General features: G+C 43.6%; 1 protein-coding gene across 2 annotated transcripts in view; it reads right to left on the bottom strand.

Annotated features, from left to right (window-relative positions):
• The window catches only part of GOLGA5 (golgin A5), a 160,043-nt gene extending 140,807 nt beyond the window's left edge, over nt 1-19,236 (bottom strand). Inside the window, exons 1-2 of one of the 2 annotated variants that reach the window (XM_069208213.1) lie at nt 18,872-19,236; nt 10,145-10,740 (exon numbers count right to left, since the gene is read on the bottom strand). In XM_069208213.1, coding sequence (XP_069064314.1) covers nt 10,145-10,718 — 574 coding nt within the window. In that variant the 5' untranslated portion in view covers nt 10,719-10,740; nt 18,872-19,236. The remainder of the gene's footprint in view (nt 1-10,144; nt 10,741-18,871) is intronic. The other variant, XM_069208212.1, reaches the window with a different exon arrangement.
• Nucleotides 19,237-19,933: the final 697 nt, after the last annotated feature.

Below are 19,933 nucleotides of genomic sequence, written 5' to 3'. Positions count from 1 at the left end.
CTCTGCATCAGATTTGGTGAGGCTGATTAGGAACTGCAGTGTGCTGCAACGCGAGGCTCTGCAATGTGCTGCATTCGATCCGGTGAGGTCGTCGATCAAGTGAGCAGGGAGGAGTACACTCTGACTCCAGTCAAGGTCCCTGGACCATGAAGACAGCACTTGGGGTTGGGGGTTAGGACTCTCTCCCACAGATGCCAGTAGAAGTGACCAGATCCAGTACAGTGGGATCTTGTCAGTTGGAAAGCAGGACAGGCCTCTGTAAGCTTGATGAGTACCTATAGTTTAAACACAAAGTTGGCCAACTTGACCTTAGCCACTGGTCACTTCTGGGGTCCTGGGTTTATGGCAAGCAGGTCCAGTTTTCCATCTTCAGACAGCAGGGCAGTCCTTCTGAATCTTCTCAGGCCCAGGAGTGTTCTGAGTTCAGGTTTTGGGGTTGCCACTTTTACACCCAGTGCCAGCTTGTGGATGGTGGACAACCCATTGTCTAACCCTGAAACTGGTTCTGGTCAGTTTTCTATTTCCCCTGGGTTTGCCTCCAACATGCTAGTGAAACATAGGGCAGGCCGGCCCAGGTGTGAGCTGCATTTGCCAGTACCTAAGTAGGCAAATTCTGAAGTCAGGAAAGGGCAGGATATAGCCCTTAGGCTACTCTTTGAAGTTCAGAAGAGCTGAATACAACTTTAAGGCCATCCTGCTCAGGACAGGGACACAGTTCCCCACACCCAAGGACCGTTTGTCCACTATCTGGATGCAAATACCCAACACACTACAGAAGAGCCATTGCCAGTCATGCAACCCTGGAAACTGGCAGAAACACACATTGGGTTTCAGCAGGAAAATGCTAAATTCCTGCAAGTGGCATTTTTAAAATAGTAATTTAAAATCTGACTTTAACATTAAAGAGGATTTTAAATTAGAATTAAAATGTGTAAGAAGTATTTTTCTAGCAGCTCCCAAACTGACTGTATCCCTTATTAAAACCCCTTATTAAATATAATGAGAGGAAATCAGTGTTACTCTACGGCAGGCTACCCATGACACAATGAAAAACAACTTTGAGGGGTTTTCATTGCCAGGACATGTAAAAGCTAAGAACACATGTCTTATATTTTAATTAGTATGTATGCTGGCCCATGAGCCTTTAGTGCATACCTCACATTCGACATAGAAGCAGCATGTTCTCAAATCTAATGAAAATCCACCAAACAAGAGGATCATTTTGGATTCAAGAACATCCAATCACCAGCTTCCTTGTAAACTGTCAACGAATGTACGAGAAAGTGATTGTGCTTTTTGGCTACGGAAATTACTACAAGCTCGCTAGGAGAAGGGTTGAGATCTTGAACCCAGTTCACAATAACACAGGGTGAGCGGAACTGGCTTTTACATGGATAATCTTCAACAGATAGGGACTGGTACCCTTTCGGTAAACCAATGGCTGTGTCAACAAGGGAGACTTTATAGCACACATTTTATAAATTGTTACACTATGTGTTGATTTGAACAGCGCACTAATCATCTAAGGGTATCCAGGCAGTTGGGCAGGTGTGCAGGTATTTGGTCCCCAAAGTGCTTATACGAAGAGCCCGGTTTTCAGCTTCTTGCTGACCTCAAGAAGTGAGAAGGATGCTCTGATGTGCTGAGGAGGGTTGTTCCATGTCTTGGGTGCGATATAGGAAAATGAGGGACCTCAAGTTCGGCTGTAGGGCTTGTCTGGATATTCTGGCATAGAGAGTCTGCTGGTGATGAGTGCCTGTGTGAGGGTCCATCTCGTTTTCTAAGGCAACAATCTGAAGATCATTTGCACCATGAGTAGGATGTGGTGCACACCACATTGACTTGTGCGGTCATGTTGAGCTTGTCGTCTAGGATGATCCCAAGATTTCTTGCATGGTCTGAGTGTGTGGGGTGCTGGTCCTAGCTCTGATGGAGACCAGGTGGAGTCCGGTGGGGTGGTCTTGTTGCTGAAGGCCAGTACTTCCACTTGTCGAAGTTGAGCTTCAGGCAGTTGTTTCCATCTAGCCTGCTACAATGGTCATGCAGTTGGTGAAGTTGGTTCTGGTGGTGGTTGACTTGTCTGTGAGGGAGAGGATTTGAGTTGGGTGTTATCGGTGTAGGAGATTACGGAGATGTCTTGTGATCAGATGATGTTGACAAGCGGTGCCATGTAGATGTTGAAAAGGGTGGACTCTGCACATCAGATTTTTTTTGGTCTCTGATGTGAAAGGTAGCAGCCTGACCCTTTGGGTTCATCTCGTGAAGAAGGAACAGATGCATTTGAGAGTAGATCCTTGTGTGCCAATCTCGTGGAGTTTTCTAATGAGGGTGTGTGGGAGGCAATGTCGAAGACAGTGGGGAGGTCGAGCAACATGAGGGCTGCCGTTTCTCCTTGGTTCAGAATGGTTTGAATGTTGTCGGGGTCCAAGATGAGTGCTGTTTCGGTGCTGTCATCTGAATTCTGAAGTCTCGAAGATGGTGAAGTGCATGGTAGATTGTGAGTTGCTTGTTCATACCCTTCTCAATCACTTTGGCTGGATAGAGGATCAGGGAGAGGGGTTGGAAGTTCCTCAGTTGATTCAGGTCAGCTGTGGGTTTATTGAAAGGCATTGATTTCTGCAAGTTTTCATTCATCCAGGAAAGCAGCGGACATGATGAAGGTATTGATGATGTGGGTCAGGGTGTTGCTAATTGGTGATGTGCCCAGGTTGTAGATGTGGTGGGGCATGGGTCTTTGTGGGGCCCCTGATTAGATGGTCTGCAAGACTCCCACTGTGTCATTTCTAGTGAGGGTTTTCCATTTTGGGCAGGTGGCCAGCTTGGTTGGCTGTTGGTAAGTCAGCGATTAGCTCTCTAGTGTAGGGTGGGTGTGCAAAGTTACGGTAGATGTTGTTGACAGTGACTAAGGGCAAGGTGAAATCCTTGATGATCAAGAAGATCTCCTTGCAGGTGCTGGAGCTTCTTTCAATGTTGTCCTCCACTGCTTTTTTCTTGGTGTCTCTCATTTGTTGATCACAGCGTCTGAGCACAGCCTTGTATGTAGTTCTGTCAGTGATGTTGTGGCTGGCTCTCCATTTCCTTTTTAACTGTTTACTGTGTCTTTGGTGTCTTGAAAGTCTTCTGTGTACCAGCTGGTCTGCTTGTTTTATCTACTATGCTTGTTGGGTTTGACAGGTGCAAGGGACTCCACACAGTTCTTGATCCAGCAGAGGAAGTAGTTGATGTCCTTTTCAAAGTTGTATATGGAACTAAACTGATCCATGATAAGGGCGCAGAGCCAGTCTGCTTCTGGGATTTTGCCCCAGCTGAGGCTTGGAATGCTAAACCTAAAAGGGGTGTTGATTTGAGGTGTGTTAATTTGGAAGTGGATGATGGAGTGGTTGGCCCATGTAACTGATGTGATGGAATTGTATTTGATGCTGTTGTCTGTGGTGAAGATGGGGCCCGCTAGGTGTAGGTTCTGAGACAAACTGGGTGACTCAAGCTTTCAAGGAGTGCTGTGGAGAAGGGCTTTTGATCTTCCATGTGAAAGTTGAGGTCACCAAGGAAAATATAGGCTCTGGAGCCAATGGTGAGCTGTAATGACATTTGTTTTTTTATCACCGACTCCACGTTACACTTAGCCTAGCAGCACACCATCACATTAGTGACCACCAGCTTCATTTTGCCTATTGACTTTATTTTAGCATTAGCCACCGCCACGTTAAAAACTGCAAGTAGTTTTCCACGTGGTACAATGTGCTCATATTTTTATTTTTCATGTTCTTTCCCACCAAGGGCTTAGGCTGATAAGAATATACTAAGACGGCAGGGAACGGTCTTGTTTTGAAGTGGCACCTTGGGATTGTGGCCAAGTCCTGACGTGTTATTTTCAAAGCTGGCCTAAAGCAATCAGCATTTTTGGAATAAATAAACTTCTGCGGTGAGAGGGAGGTTCTAGAATTTTCCTCTTTTGTTTGTTCAAAGTATAAGAGGTCGAGACCAGATGGACCGGGGACTGACAGTGTTTCAGATCTCAGGCATGCCCAGGACGCTGGGGTGTGTCATCCTTCCCGTGAGGATAATTGATCTCTCTCTCCTCGATCGATTCTGGGATCTGGCGATCTGATGCTGAATAGGAGGGAGATAAAGCAGTTGTGCCCCTGCCTCATGGTGATGCATATTTTTTTAATTCATTATTTGCTTTGCATTATAATATAGATACATATATTTACTGTATATATTGTAGAGTAGAATCATTTGTACATGTTTTCGTTTCATTGCTGTGACTATTTTTAGACGTGTGGTTTCAGCACGCTGACCTTCCTTTACGAACCTTGCGAAGTGAAGTAATAAATGTCTTCTTTAGACTGAGAAGAGCATTCCAGAGATTTTTGTCAGTGCATGAGTGTTTCATCAGTTGTCATTACTGAAGCAAAACATGAGCAGAGCAACGAAGTCGGTGATGAGATTGGTAAAGGTGACGCCTGGTCCGAGTGGGTCGGAATGTAAGGGTTCCGTTCAAGGTGAAGATTTTGGAGATTTGCAGCTTGAAGTACAGGTGTTTCAGGAATGGGGTGGCGTTCTCTGTGGATGTTGTGCATTTGAGTGATTCCTTGTAGATGGAAGCGATTCCTCTCCTGGCTTTTGAAGGTGGTTCTGGTGCTCGATCTTGTAGCCCGCTGGGACGGCCGTGGCAATAACAGGAACCGATGATTGGTCGAGCCAGGTTGCTGTGATGAACTGGATGTCAGGTGCTTTTCTGCTCAGAAGGTCCCTTATTTTCGTTGTTTGATTGCGGCGTGATCATGTGTTGAGAAGCATGCATGCTATTGGGCATTGACGTGTACTTTTGCTGTGGTGTGTGGTGTAGGGTGGGTATGTAGGCATTATTTGTGCTTGTGGGGCATGTGTGTTGGAACGGGCTGTTGAGGGTGTTTTACAGAGTTTTAGATATTTCTGAGCTCTGACAATTTTTCAACACAGCGACAAATTGTTTTTATCCATGCTGCATGGCATTAACATTTTTGCTGTGTACACTGCAGTAGTCAGAGGGTACGGACAACAATCCAGCCGCATATCATTTCTGCGTAAGCTTCCAGTCAGGGCTTTCTGTCTCCCTTTAAAAATCTGATGTAATTACATCCTCACTGGGAATCCTTGCTACAGCTGCTGATATGCACATGCTTCACCTTGGGGACCTTGAAACGCTAGATGCAGTCCGAAATCAGAGCAGGCTGACTTGGACAATGAAAGCAAGATGGCGACTGTAGTGCACAACTGAGATGCTCATCCAACTTTGGAAAGTGGTTTGACACTGCACGAGAGGTGGGGCAATCTGGCACCAAGGGTTTTGTGACAACTCCATCCCGCCCCCCGGCTTGCAGGCTAGACTAGATTGAGGGTGGTGCACAGATTTCAATGTGCCTGTCCCCACTGGCACAAGACTTAGGTTGAGGCCTGGAACACTCTACGCAACCCTGTCCTAGACAGTGCTAGAAGTGTTGAAGCTCCCCTAGTAGCATTTTTACATGGTGGCGAAACTGGATATCACCAGTGCGGGGTAGCCAAACGACCAATAAAAGGGTGGGCTTCCCCTACTGGCAGGCAGTATGATACCTATTTAGTGACTAACTTCAACACAGCAAAACAAGAAAACCTGGATAAATCGTGGCTTTCCGGCTTAATTTGAGTAAACCTAGGCAAATATATTATTTCACCAAAACCTTTTCTTTATTATCCTGTATGAAAGCACTTTCATATATGCGAGTCAGAATACCAGTTATACAAAACCTGTTGTGTTTGATTTAATAGACTATAATGTTGCTCTGTAATATTCTGGGCCATGAACAGGCTTTATATGTCAACTGTCTTGCCACTTGGTTCACTAATGTTTATGTTTAAAAAATATCAATTTTAATAAGTACGTCCCTATGCAGTGCTGTAAGGTGACATAATAATGTCAAAGCTTCCACATGTTAAACAAGAACACTTTTTTTAAATCTGAAGCAACGTTATCATATTTTATGTGAAGTTCGCTTTACGATTTACATGGCGATTATTTGTAGGTCTCGACTCATGCACAGGCTCTAAGATTCGAGCCAGACCCTCTGCTCTGGCTTGGCTCTCCCTCTTAATTTGTTGGCTTGTACACCTTTACTGGCAATTACGAGAGGAGGCAGTGCAACTACACCTCACATCTACTAACTCGTATGCCATCTTATAGCAATGTGCTCGTTCTAGCACATGGCTTCAATTGATCTTTAAAGCCCACTGGTTGGGAGGGTGAACGGCCTCCGAGTTGAGACCCCATGGGGAAACCCATGCTGAAAAAGTAGATGGGTAAGCAGGGACTTGGTGCTCCCATTTGTATTGAAATTAAGTATGTTTGACCACTGACTTTGTGTTTCACCACTATGCATATTAGTTGTTCAATGTTCACCAGTAGCACATTACATTTCGTATTCAGTTTAGCTGCCTATTGGCTTTAACATGGCATTAGACATTACATTTTGTATTCAGTTTAGCTGCCTATTGGCTGTAACATGGCATTAGACATTACATTTTGTATTCAGTTTAGCTACCTATTGGCTTTATCGTGGCGTTAGACATTGCAGTTGAGACACTGCAGATGAGCTGTGTTTTTCCACATGGTAAACTAAGCTTGTGTTTTTCGTATTTTCTCTCACCAAACACTGGCATGATAAGGAAGCACATATTTTGTGTTTTTCTCTAGTGCGGCCTTGAGAGAGACAGTTGAAAACTTGGCCAACTTTCGACGGTGTTTCTTCCAACTCTGACCTACAGTAGCCAGCATGTTTTGAATATTATAAAAGGTGTCCCTGGGTAGCAGTGAGGGGGAATTTTCAGAGACTTCAGTCAGGAGTGGACCTCAACTGCCTGACCTGTCCCGTGAGGGTGGAAAATCTTTTCCTCGCAGTTGAACAGGGGTCATCAACTTGCTGGCAGGAGAAAGATGACGAGCAGTGATATGCCCTACGGTGATGAATTTGGACTTTTATTCTTTGTTTGACAGTTATGCTATAATTTAATCACATATATTTGCTGTGTACATTGCAATTGAGAATCCCATATTTTCCTTTCATTGCTGTGACTATTTTTAAACGTGTGCCTTCAACCTACTAATCTCCTCTCTCAGGAACCAATAAATGTCTTCTTTAAACAAAGAAGTGCATTTCAGAGATTGTTGTCAGCTCGGTCATTAGTGAAAGCAAAACACCATTGAGAAGGGCTCAGATACTGACATGGTCCTCCAGGGAATTCTAAAAATTACCAAATTCGTTGTAAACTAAGCTTGATAAGATTTTTGGCAGCAATATCGGACTCCACAGCGGCCCTTTGAGCTAAAATATACAGTGTGGCCATGGACGTTGTCATTCTCCAGTGGTCAACAGAGAGAAAACCTCTATGCATCATGGTGCAACAGCAAATTGTAGACCTTCCAGTCAGTTTGTCACCTGGAATATGCAGCATAGGAAACTGAAGGCAGAGACCGTCAAAATAACATAGGGTTGTGGGTCTACAGGAGGGCATGCAGGGAAAAAATGGTTGCAGTAAGAAGTAACCTACAAGTGCCTCACATTTTTCTTGCAGGCTAAGCCTCTACCACAGAAGAAGACGAAAAGGAGGAAGAGGCTGATGTTTTTGGTAATGTCCAAGAACCAACCAGATTACAGTCTGAGAAAGATAAAACTGCCACAGTGCTGGCTGCACTGGAAATCAGAAACCATAAGACCTCAGAATAATAAAGCAGTGGAACATCTATCTGGCTGACATGCTGCTGGCTCAGAATCAGAGGAGGCGCTGGGGGTTCAACGTGGTCTACACAAATCACTCCAGGTATGGCTCATGATCTCTGAATTTGACTCCCTAAAGAACTTGGGTGGGTTGGAAATGCAGGGAATGAGGGTTTGTGTCCCTATTGGAAATGCCTTCTTATATTAATGTTCAATCTATATAAGAGGTAAATAAACTGTAGATGTCATCCAAAGAGGACAAAGGGCCTTGACAGGCCTGTCATTAAAGAGGGTTGGTTATACCTCTGAAATCCCTCGAATTTGGGACCAGAGAAATGAGGGGATATACTTTCTTTGCACATTTCCCTCGTTTAGCCTGGATCTCAGGCTTCAGGCTAATTATACAAGTTAAAGTTATCTAGTTTAGGTCAAAACTAATTGCTGCTTCACTCTGAGGAGTGGGAGCTTATTTGAGTTTTTTGTGTTAACATAATTTCAAGAGCTTCTATGCATTGCTTATTTGTATACGGCCGATGACAGTTAGAAATAGACTTAGAAATATATCATGGGGAGGCAGCCGGGCCTCGAGAGAAGAGTTTTTTCAATGGGGGGACATTTAACCCTGTTACATCAAATATTCTGTGCCATCAATTCAGAATAGGTTTCTTTTTTAGATCAGGAAAATGAATGGGCTGGGATCAAATCAAATCAAATCATTAACATTTATAAAGCGCGCTACTCACCCGTGCGGGTCTCAAGGCGCTAGGAGGAAGGGGTTACTGCTGCTCGAAGAGCCAGGTCTTGAGGAGTCTCCGGAATACGGAGTGGTCCTGGGTGGTCCTGAGGATGGTGGGGAGGGTGTTCCAAGTCTTGGCCGCCAGGTAGGAGAAGGACCTCCCACCCGCCGTGGAGCGGCGGATGCGAGGGACGGTGGCGAGAGCGAGGCTGGTGGAGCGGAGAAGATGGGTGGGAGCGTAGAAGCTGAGGCGGCGGTTGAGGTATTCTGGTCCCTTGTTTTGGAGTGCTTTATGTGCGTGGGTGAGGAGTCGGAAGGTGATCCTTTTGCTGACGGGAAGCCAGTGCAGGTGTCTCAGGTGGGCGGAGATGTGGCTGTTGCGGGGTATGTTGAGGATGAGGCGGGCGGAGGCGTTTTGAATTCGTTGCAGACGTTTCTGGAGTTTTGCGGTGGTCCCAGCATAAAGGGTGTTGCCGTAGTCCAGGCGGCTCGTGACGAGGGCGTGGGTCACGGTCTTTCTGGTGTCGGCGGGGATCCAGCGGAAGATCTTCCGGAGCATGCGGAGGGTGAGGAAGCAGGAGGAGGACACAGCGTTGACTTGTTTGGTCATGGTGAGAAGTGGGTCCAAGATGAAGCCGAGGTCGCGTGCGTGGTCTGAGGGGGTCGGTGCGGTGCCAAGGGCCGTGGGCCACCAGGAGTCGTCCCAGGCGGTCGGGGTGTTACCGAGGATGAGGACTTCCGTTTTGTCTGAGTTCAGTTTCAGACGGCTGAGTCTCATCCAATCTGCAACGTCCTTCATTCCTTCTTGCAGGTTGATCTTTGCGCTGGTGGGGTCCTTGGTGAGGGAGAGTATCAGTTGAGTGTCGTCGGCGTAGGAGGTGATGATGATGCTGTGCTTGCGTACGATGTCGGCGAGGGGGCTCATGTAGACATTGAAGAGTGTTGGGCTGAGCGAGGAGCCTTGTGGGACGCCGCAGATGATCTCGGTGGGGTCTGAGCGAAAAGGTGGGAGGTAGACTCTTTCACGGCTAGGCGCTGTAAAGTTAACACATACCAGTGGGGGTGAGGGGTACATATTGCTTTTACTCAAGAAACACACCTTCCTAGTCTTGAATACACCTGCTTACACCAGAGATGGAGGGGCTTGCTGTATGCCACAGGTACTCTTCCTATGCCAGTGGGGTCCTCGTCTGCATTAGACCTGGTGTTCCATACACTGCCTTACACTCAGAAAAAGAGAGTTACTTTGTATTGATGTTGGGCAATGTCATGACATTGTACTGGCAAGATATACACCTACCCAAGATCAATATGTATATATAATATATATATATATATATATATATATATATATATATTATATATACAAACACACGCATATTCTGAGCCCTGGCATAATCGGAGGAGCTACTATCACACTTCTGACATAGTCAGTACACTGACCTTATTTGACATCTAAGTGCAAGGTATTAAGTGGTACATCTTTTTTTTTTAACTGGTCAAGTAGATTTCTGAAACATCACATCCCCCGGACAAGCAGACATTTTCTAAAATTTCACATCCTTAAATGGGCTGCTTATGATCATGCAATACGTATTTTCTAAACAATCTAACCGGAGCATGCGTTACTCATATTATTCTTTTACGGTTAATGTAAAGAAATGCACCATACCGTTACATTGGCTCTTGGTAGTGTTATCGTCTGTAGTTTTGATACTTAGTGTACCAGTTGATACCGAACTGATGCTTGATGACCGAGAATGGCTCTCAACTATCAATTCCTTGCTTTTCTCCTTTTTGGTGTCAGTCTTCCCATTTGATGCCTTTTCTGCACTATTCAGAAAGTCAAACAGCTGTTCATCATCAGGTTCAGACTTTTTTCGTCGCACAAACTGGGTGGAAGGCCTGGGAGTCGAGACACTGCCTGCAGGACTGTGAGGGGTGTCCATCGATGTCCAAGATGTGGGTTTCAGGTTTGCTGTACCAGCCAGCATGGTGGACTTCTGTTGCTTTATATTGTCTGCAACTGAGGAAATGTAGCTTGCTTTGGCATACGTCTGGTATTTTGATGATGTGCTTGACTGCTGTATTTCAGAATAACCGGCAAGTACGTCAGTGTCTGTTGCAGGATAGTACATCCCCGATTGGGAATCATCTTTGTTTTTGCTTAGAGCTACTGCAGCACCTTGATCCACCTTATTAAGTAGTGTCTCCGCTTTCCCAGCAAGATCGGTAAACCAGGACATTGTGTTGGTCTCCAAAGAATCCCTAAAGCAGACAATAAATATACCGAATGATGATTACAAAAAAAAAGAGAAAATAACAGTTTACAAATACCGGGTAGCATATTTGTACCCGATTAGAATACCATTCTATGGAAATTAAAATTAAAATTCACAGTAGAGCTGCACATTTGGATTTTAAAATCTCCAGTGAAAACAAGCTCACGATTCCAAAGTTGTAGTCTAGAAGCTAGTTTGAGCTAGGGAACCAGAGTTACTCACGCACCTGACAACAGTCTCAGCAGTTAATTGTAACTCCCTGTGTCACAGATGACTTAGCTCTCAAAATCAGGAGTGCGTGGGAAGGACTTAAACACTAATATGACATGCTATATTAAAGTGCTTTACATACTTAACAATTCTCTTCTCTGCACTTCTACCTCTAACCTTTCAAGTACCTTAATGGATTTTTAAACTATTGCTTTACTTTTCCTGCCTCTGAAAAGCTCTGACGTTTCTACAAAAGATGGCTTTATTTTCACACAGTCCTCTAGAACACAATCAAAACAGCCAAGGAGAATGTGCAATTCTGTAGCATTATAATTATAAGGGAACTAATTATTTAGGTAATGGAAATATCTTGCACTCACACAGGTAATTCCTTGAGTAAAACTAACGCTAAGCAAATACTCAGAGGTCGAAGAGGGTGGGATCTGAGGGAAATGATGTGGCAATACTCTTTTAATGTAACAAAAACAGTTCCCCCACATTTTGTTAAAAGTCAACTGCTCCGGAACGTTATGATACCTCGTCTGGCAATAAGGGAGGTTTCCTGTGCTGTGGAGGGGAGGGAGAGCTACAGACGAAACAAGCCTTCTTGCCATTTAATCCATGGAATCACTTGAAGCATCAAAATGACAAAGATTTATTATTTTTGAGAGGTAATGTAAGAGTGTCACCAGTTGCGTTCTGGAGTATCAAGGTCCACTTTTAAAAAATGTTTGTACTAGGTACGGTCTAATTGCCTATTACGAAAATATATATTTTGAAAGCACTTTTCAATCTTAAACTTAAATCTTTTTGAGCGTTTTGTGGCAAACAATTTTATACTGTGTGTAATGCAAGTTTAAATTAATGACTTACATATTTGCAGTGATTCTGTCACAGGCTGGGACCTCGTAGCACTAAAATACACAAGTTCTTATTTTACACCGAACCAACCAGGATTCAGTTCTGTAGCTCTCTGGTTACACACACACATAGCCATCTCCAGGAATTGCATTAACTAATAGAGGTTTTGTAACGTGAAATACAGGGAGTGCAGAATTATTAGGCAAATGAGTATTTTGACCACATCATCCTCTTTATGCATGTTGTCTTACTCCAAGCTGTATAGGCTCGAAAGCCTACTACCAATTAAGCATATTAGGTGATGTGCATCTCTGTAATGAGAAGGGGTGTGGTCTAATGACATCAACACCCTATATCAGGTGTGCATAATTATTTGGCAACTTCCTTTCCTTTGGCAAAATGGGTCAAAAGAAGGACTTGACAGGCTCAGAAAAGTCAAAAATAGTGAGATATCTTGCAGAGGGATGCAGCACTTTTAAAATTGCAAAGCTTCTGAAGCGTGATCATCGAACAATCAAGCGTTTCATTCAAAATAGTCAACAGGGTCGCAAGAAGCGTGTGGAAAAACCAAGGCGCAAAATAACTGCCCATGAACTGAGAAAAGTCAAGCGTGCAGCTGCCACGATGCCACTTGCCACCAGTTTGGCCATATTTCAGAGCTGCAACATCACTGGAGTGCCCAAAAGCACAAGGTGTGCAATACTCAGAGACATGGCCATGGTAAGAAAGGCTGAAAGACGACCACCACTGAACAAGACACACAAGCTGAAACGTCAAGACTGGGCCAAGAAATATCTCAAGACTGATTTTTCTAAGGTTTTATGGACTGATGAAATGAGAGTGAGTCTTGATGGGCCAGATGGATGGGCCCGTGGCTGGATTGGTAAAGGGCAGAGAGCTCCAGTCTGACTCAGACGCCAGCAAGGTGGAGGTGGAGTACTGGTTTGGGCTGGTATCATCAAAGATGAGCTTGTGGGGCCTTTTCGGGTTGAGGATGGAGTCAAGCTCAACTCCCAGTCCTACTGCCAGTTCCTGGAAGACACCTTCTTCAAGCAGTGGTACAGGAAGAAGTCTGCATCCTTCAAGAAAAACATGATTTTCATGCAGGACAATGCTCCATCACACGCGTCCAAGTACTCCACAGCGTGGCTGGCAAGAAAGGGTATAAAAGAAGGAAATCTAATGACATGGCCTCCTTGTTCACCTGATCTGAACCCCATTGAGAACCTGTGGTCCATCATCAAATGTGAGATTTACAAGGAGGGAAAACAGTACACCTCTCTGAACAGTGTCTGGGAGGCTGTGGTTGCTGCTGCACGCAATGTTGATGGTGAACAGATCAAAACACTGACAGAATCCATGGATGGCAGGCTTTTGAGTGTCCTTGCAAAGAAAGGTGGCTATATTGGTCACTGATTTGTTTTTGTTTTGTTTTTGAATGTCAGAAATGTATATTTGTGAATGTTGAGATGTTATATTGGTTTCACTGGTAATAATAAATAATTGAAATGGGTATATATTTTTTTTTGTTAAGTTGCCTAATAATTATGCACAGTAATAGTCACCTGCACACACAGATATCCCCCTAACATAGGTAAAACTAAAAACAAACTAAAAACTACTTCCAAAAATATTCAGCTTTGATATTAATGAGTTTTTTGGGTTCATTGAGAACATGGTTGTTGTTCAATAATAAAATTAATCCTCAAAAATACAACTTGCCTAATAATTCTGCACTCCCTGTAGTACACTTCCCACTAATTAATTTAACTTGAGTTTACTTTGTATTTAAGGTTTAAGTGTTCTTTTATATGCCCCAGACACTTACTGACCTTGCTCCATCTCACCCAGGATTACGGTTCCCAAAAATTGTGTTTATATAGTGCTTACTACCCCTGACATAGCATTGAAGCACTTTACAAGTACCACACTACCGTGGAGCCCAATGTTAGTTGTCAGTCCATTCCTTATTGGGATTAGTTTTACATGCTAAAGGAAACCATTCCATCCGCTTACTCCACAATCTGTGTGGTACATTAGTGACAGGTGTGATGACAGAGCTCATGAGATTTAGAGTAGTTTATATACAGAAGACACATGTAGAAGAGAAGTACAGATGCATTCAAAATAAATAAGGGAGGGGAAAAAGTAAAAGCTTATTTCAAGACCAGTTATCCCTGCATGATCTAAAGGAATATAGCCAGTGGAGACTTTTTGTGACAGCATGCAATGTGGATGGCGGTAATCTTGAATTCAGCTCTAAAGGAAGTGGCTTTTATCAGTCTTTCTAGGAACACTTTTAAAGACAGAGTGGATACTTCCCCCATTTAAAAAAGCAAGCCCAATGCTTGCTGACACCCATTTGCCAGCGACTGTGAAGCACTGTGACATTTAAGCACATTACAGTACCCATACTTACAATTTGAGAACACCGCCATCGCCCCACTGTATGCAAAGCAAGCAATACTTTCAAAATTAGAAATAAGCCTCTGTGTACCTTCTACAGCAGGACATTCGATGCCATAAGGCAGTGGTTCCCAATCTGTGCGTGGGTACGCAGTCAAAATTATACAGGGGTGCAGTGCACCAAGCACACAGTTTGGGAACCACTGCAGGGCCTGCGGTCCTGTAGCAGAACAATGAATTGTTCCCATACTATCATTAAGGGCTGATCGGAGGCAAAACATTTGCTTCTACAAATGTGTGGTGAGCAATATACTTCTTACCCCTAACACTGACAGAATTCCTCTGGCAGCAGGAGAACAAAAGTTCAATGCTTATTTGCAGGGACTAAGGCAGATATTGGGAGAGTATGATCCTATGATCTGGCACATGGCCTTTCGCAAACGTCCCTTGTCAGCACATCTCCAAAGAAGGGGCTTCCCCTTCCATCTTCAGCAAACTCCTTCTAGAACGTGATGGAGGAGTTATGCACTGTAAAGAACATTAAACAGAACTGCCATATCTCCCTTAGCAAACAGTGTGTGCTACATGTTGAAGCGTCAAATGCCTGTTCTTTCTCATGCACGGTGTTTTTTTTTTTTTTTTTTTAAATGGATGGCCACCGATGCTCACCAAACAAATGTAAAAATTAAAACATAAAAACTAAAAATCCTGAAATTAACAACAAAACTGGAAACTTCAATAAAACATAAAAAAATAAAATGGAAAATGATTAAAAAGCAACACGCAAAAAAGGGCAAGAAAAAGTAAAGGTAGGAAAAGAGGGGTAAAAAATAAAACTACAGAAAAAGGGCAGGAAACAATCACTAGTAATGTCAGTCACTGCCTTCTCTTTCATAACAACTTATGGAAACAAAATGGCATTGTGCATCACGCCACATAACTTCTGACTCATAAGAGTATGCCTATACCTGACCTGTGTTTGCCTATCAAGCAATACCTTCTTCTTGAGTATGCTGTTCCCATTCTCATTGCAGTCCCAGAACAAAAATATTTTAAACAACCTTTCGTGTGAAACAGAGCAGGAGTCTAGGCTTTTCCCAGCAGGAGGTTAAACACCATTTTTGTGTTCCCACTGTAATCATTTCGGCTTCACAAATATACAATAAGCATTTGGTTTGTAAACATGATCAGTAATATCATTAGTAAAGTGAAAGATTTCTATTGGCAGTTAGCTCACAGGCTCCTATTTCTTACGCGAGGAGACGTCACTCACAAAAGTATTTCACTGGCATTTGCAGAACACGGCATCAATACATGGTGTGTAGTGAACATGTCATGTTAATTTATTAGGGAATTCCTCATATAGCGAATTGTTAATGTGATTTTCGTTCTTGAAATCCCCCTATGAGCACACTTTTCTTTGTAAATACAGTGGTCTACGGAACCCACAGACAAAATGGTCAATTGCTCGTCTTAAACAATATTGCCTTTGTTATCTTGAATTGTATTCTACCACAGATTACACATTCATCAAATGTGTGCACAGACGCATCCAAATCTTGAAAACAGTTACTCTCAGCGGGGTTGGTAGCCCTGCCTCAGCTCAGCTCAAAGGCAACCCTTCAACACTAGTCTGACTTCGCCACACCAAAAAGCTCTGATTTTCATCTGTTACTGTCCCCGTGAGGATTCTTCAGGCAGTAACTACAGGGAGTGCAGAATTATTAGGCAAGTTGTATTTTTGAGGATTAATTTTATTATTGAACAACAACCATGTTCTCAATGAACCCAAAAAACTCATTAATATCAAAGCTGAATATTTTTGGAAGTAGTTTTTAGTTTGTTTTTAGTTTTAGCTATGTTAGGGGGATATCTGTGTGTGCAGGTGACTATTACTGTGCATAATTATTAGGCAACTTAACAAAAAACAAATATATACCCATTTCAATTATTTATTATTACCAGTGAAACCAATATAACATCTCAACATTCACAAATATACATTTCTGACATTCAAAAACAAAACAAAAAAAAATCAGTGACCAATATAGCCACCTTTCTTTGCAAGGACACTCAAAAGCCTGCCATCCATGGATTCTGTCAGTGTTTTGATCTGTTCACCATCAACATTGCGTGCAGCAGCAACCACAGCCTCCCAGACACTGTTCAGAGAGGTGTACTGTTTTCCCTCCTTGTAAATCTCACATTTGATGATGGACCACAGGTTCTCAATGGGGTTCAGATCAGGTGAACAAGGAGGCCATGTCATTAGATTTCCTTCTTTTATACCCTTTCTTGCCAGCCACGCTGTGGAGTACTTGGACGCGTGTGATGGAGCATTGTCCTGCATGAAAATCATGTTTTTCTTGAAGGATGCAGACTTCTTCCTGTACCACTGCATGAAGAAGGTGTCTTCCAGGAACTGGCAGTAGGACTGGGAGTTGAGCTTGACTCCATCCTCAACCCGAAAAGGCCCCACAAGCTCATCTTTGATGATACCAGCCCAAACCAGTACTCCACCTCCACCTTGCTGGCGTCTGAGTCGGACTGGAGCTCTCTGCCCTTTACCAATCCAGCCACGGGCCCATCCATCTGGCCCATCAAGACTCACTCTCATTTCATCAGTCCATAAAACCTTAGAAAAATCAGTCTTGAGATATTTCTTGGCCCAGTCTTGGCGTTTCAGCTTGTGTGTCTTGTTCAGTGGTGGTCGTCTTTCAGCCTTTCTTACCTTGGCCATGTCTCTGAGTATTGCACACCTTGTGCTTTTGGGCACTCCAGTGATGTTGCAGCTCTCAAATATGGCCAAACTGGTGGCAAGTGGCATTGTGGCAGCTGCACGCTTGACTTTTCTCAGTTCATGGGCAGTTATTTTGCGCCTTGGTTTTTCCACACGCTTCTTGCGACCCTGTTGACTATTTTGAATGAAACGCTTGATTGTTCGATGATCACGCTTCAGAAGCTTTGCAATTTTAAGAGTGCTGCATCCCTCTGCAAGATATCTCACTATTTTTGACTTTTCTGAGCCTGTCAAGTCCTTCTTTTGACCCATTTTGCCAAAGGAAAGGAAGTTGCCTAATAATTATGCACACCTGATATAGGGTGTTGATGTCATTAGACCACACCCCTTCTCATTACAGAGATGCACATCACCTAATATGCTTAATTGGTAGTAGGCTTTCGAGCCTATACAGCTTGGAGTAAGACAACATGCATAAAGAGGATGATGTGGTCAAAATACTCATTTGCCTAATAATTCTGCACTCCCTGTATATCACCTCTCGGTCGCATCAATCTCATATGATTATGTTTAGTGAACGCCTGTCTCTCTTCAGCATCTACCTGCCAGGCCACTCAGCATCTGCCGCCCCCTGTGCTGTCTGCTTGTCTCATCAGCTTTGGTGGGTTGGATGATGAAATCCATCAGGATGAGCTGTATCCAGCTGCGATGCCCCTCTGAACTTTTCCATCTCTTTAATGAGGAAAGACTTGACAAAAACAACACTCATAAGGAGGGCTTCTGAAACCTTTGCACTCCTCTTATACCCTTCTCTGCCCGATTGGTGCAATAAAGTCATGAAAAGGACAGACTGAACTAGACACCTTTCCAAGGAAACGAGGCCCACTCTTATTTCTGCCTAACCCCATGACTCAATAACACTTCATACTGCCTTTCTGTGTACATCATCTGTAGCGATTATGGGAACGAAATCGTGTTTGTGACAAAACAAGTCATAGACTTTTGAGATGTGTACCAGCGGTTTTATTGTTTCTGATCTAGCACAGGCTGGCAACACCTCATCAAAAAGTCAAGTTACTTGGACTCATCATAGACACCAACCGTAGTTTCAAGAACCATACTGGCTCGGCCAACAGTTCAAGAGAACCGCAGGTCAAAAATGTTTGAGAACCATTGCCATAAACTATTTGAATTTTATGCAAATCCTTTTACAACATACTTAAACTACACATAAAATATAAGCATATTATGTAATAAACCCACCAGCTTAAAATAAAATAGGACAGCTGATGAACACATTGCAGCAACCAAAATTTAGTGCATGTTTATGTGCCCCATACACTCACTACCTGCTTCAGAAGGTGCTATCCCCTGTGCCTACCTGAAGAGCACAACGGCCCCACAAAACACCATGCCCTGCATAACTGATGTGTCCGAGCTCACACTGGCCCTCCAACATCTTCCTTGCGCCTTCTTAATGGACTTCGACCACAGCGAATAAATTGGGACATTAAAATGCTATGATGCGTGGTTTGTGCATCCTACGTTTCAAGCGAAGCTCACAGTGACGTAACGTAAGTACAGCAACCAGATCAGCATCAGTTCCATCGTTCGAGGCTATCACGACTCATCCTGGTTGGAAAGCAGCTCTACATTTATAAATGAGCTTCCTACCCTTTGGGTTATCGCAGTGTCACCCACACATCTCCTTAGATCTCTCTCTTATGGCCGTACAGTTTCCACTCTGCCCCAGCATTTAGTTGTACTTCCAATATCCCCATTAAAACCTGGGAAGCATCCTCAACACCACTCCCAGATGCGGCAACCTGCAGATATTTTGGTGATTAGCCCCCACCCCAACACACACCCCACCACCCCCCCAACCATACACCTTCCCCACCTAGGGATCTGTCAGTGTCCAGTGGCTCCTTAAGTTACACTCCAGTGGCACTTTAAGCTCCCTCGTCGTGTAATCCCTCCCTTGCAGCACTGCCGTTCTCCCATCCTAGGCATCCTCACTACACCCGCAGTTCACCATAAGACCTCTTCAAGTGGTGCTATCTGGCCCCTAGGTCTCCTCACCAAAAGAAGATTGTGGCAGGATTTGGTGGTTTCGTTTGGGTTGAGAACAGTTATGCCTGCCCGGTTCTCTTACTCCGGGGTACTTTCAGTCCCTGGAGCTGCCAATCCGTCCCTCCTCCATCAACAGTAGCAGGGACGTGGACACGGAACTGTTGTCACCATCAAAACAGAAAGGGGACAAGCAGTAGCTGCCCAAAGATACAAACGATGGACTTAACCATGGGTACCTCCGAGGGAGTGAAAAAGCAATCACACACTGAAATCATACCCACAACGCTAGCTTTCAAGAAAGTGAAAAGACGTGTCATGTCGTGAAACAGAATTAACGTGCGGGCTTTTATAAAATGCCTATATTTTTCCGACATACGCTACTCTTGAATTTTCACTGATAATGCATTTCTTGTTTACATTAGACTTAATTCAGTAAAGATAGAAAGGTCCGATAGTTTTGTATAGCATTGTTTTCGCTACACCAGTTTTTCTGTAATACAGACTAACCCATTCCGAAATGGCCGCTCTAAATGTGAGTGTTCTCCATAGTGACGTTGTGACGTGTGCGCCTCCACGCATGGTATGTAAACAGACCAAATCCTGAGGTTGTGAACACTGTGCTAAGAGCCTTTACTTTGTACTTTATCACATTTTGATCAGTGCTTCCACAGCGATATACCGTATCCTTCAACCTCGTGATTTCAACAAGTTTGGGCTTAATTTTTTATTCGTTAGATATGAAAAAAGCATGTATTAATAATACAATTTACAGAATCGTTACATCAGTCTTTCTTGCTGAGTTTTAGACCCATGCTACTTTTTAATATTTTTTTTGTCTCTTCCTAAAATATATTTTTATTAAGAATATGGGCTTTTGCCTCCGCTAAAC

The sequence above is a fragment of the Pleurodeles waltl genome, chromosome 9 (assembly GCF_031143425.1).
Source record: "Pleurodeles waltl isolate 20211129_DDA chromosome 9, aPleWal1.hap1.20221129, whole genome shotgun sequence".
Lineage (NCBI taxonomy): Eukaryota > Metazoa > Chordata > Amphibia > Caudata > Salamandridae > Pleurodeles > Pleurodeles waltl.
Note: the sequence above shows the minus strand (reverse complement) of the source record. Positions and strands in the feature narration are given on the sequence as shown.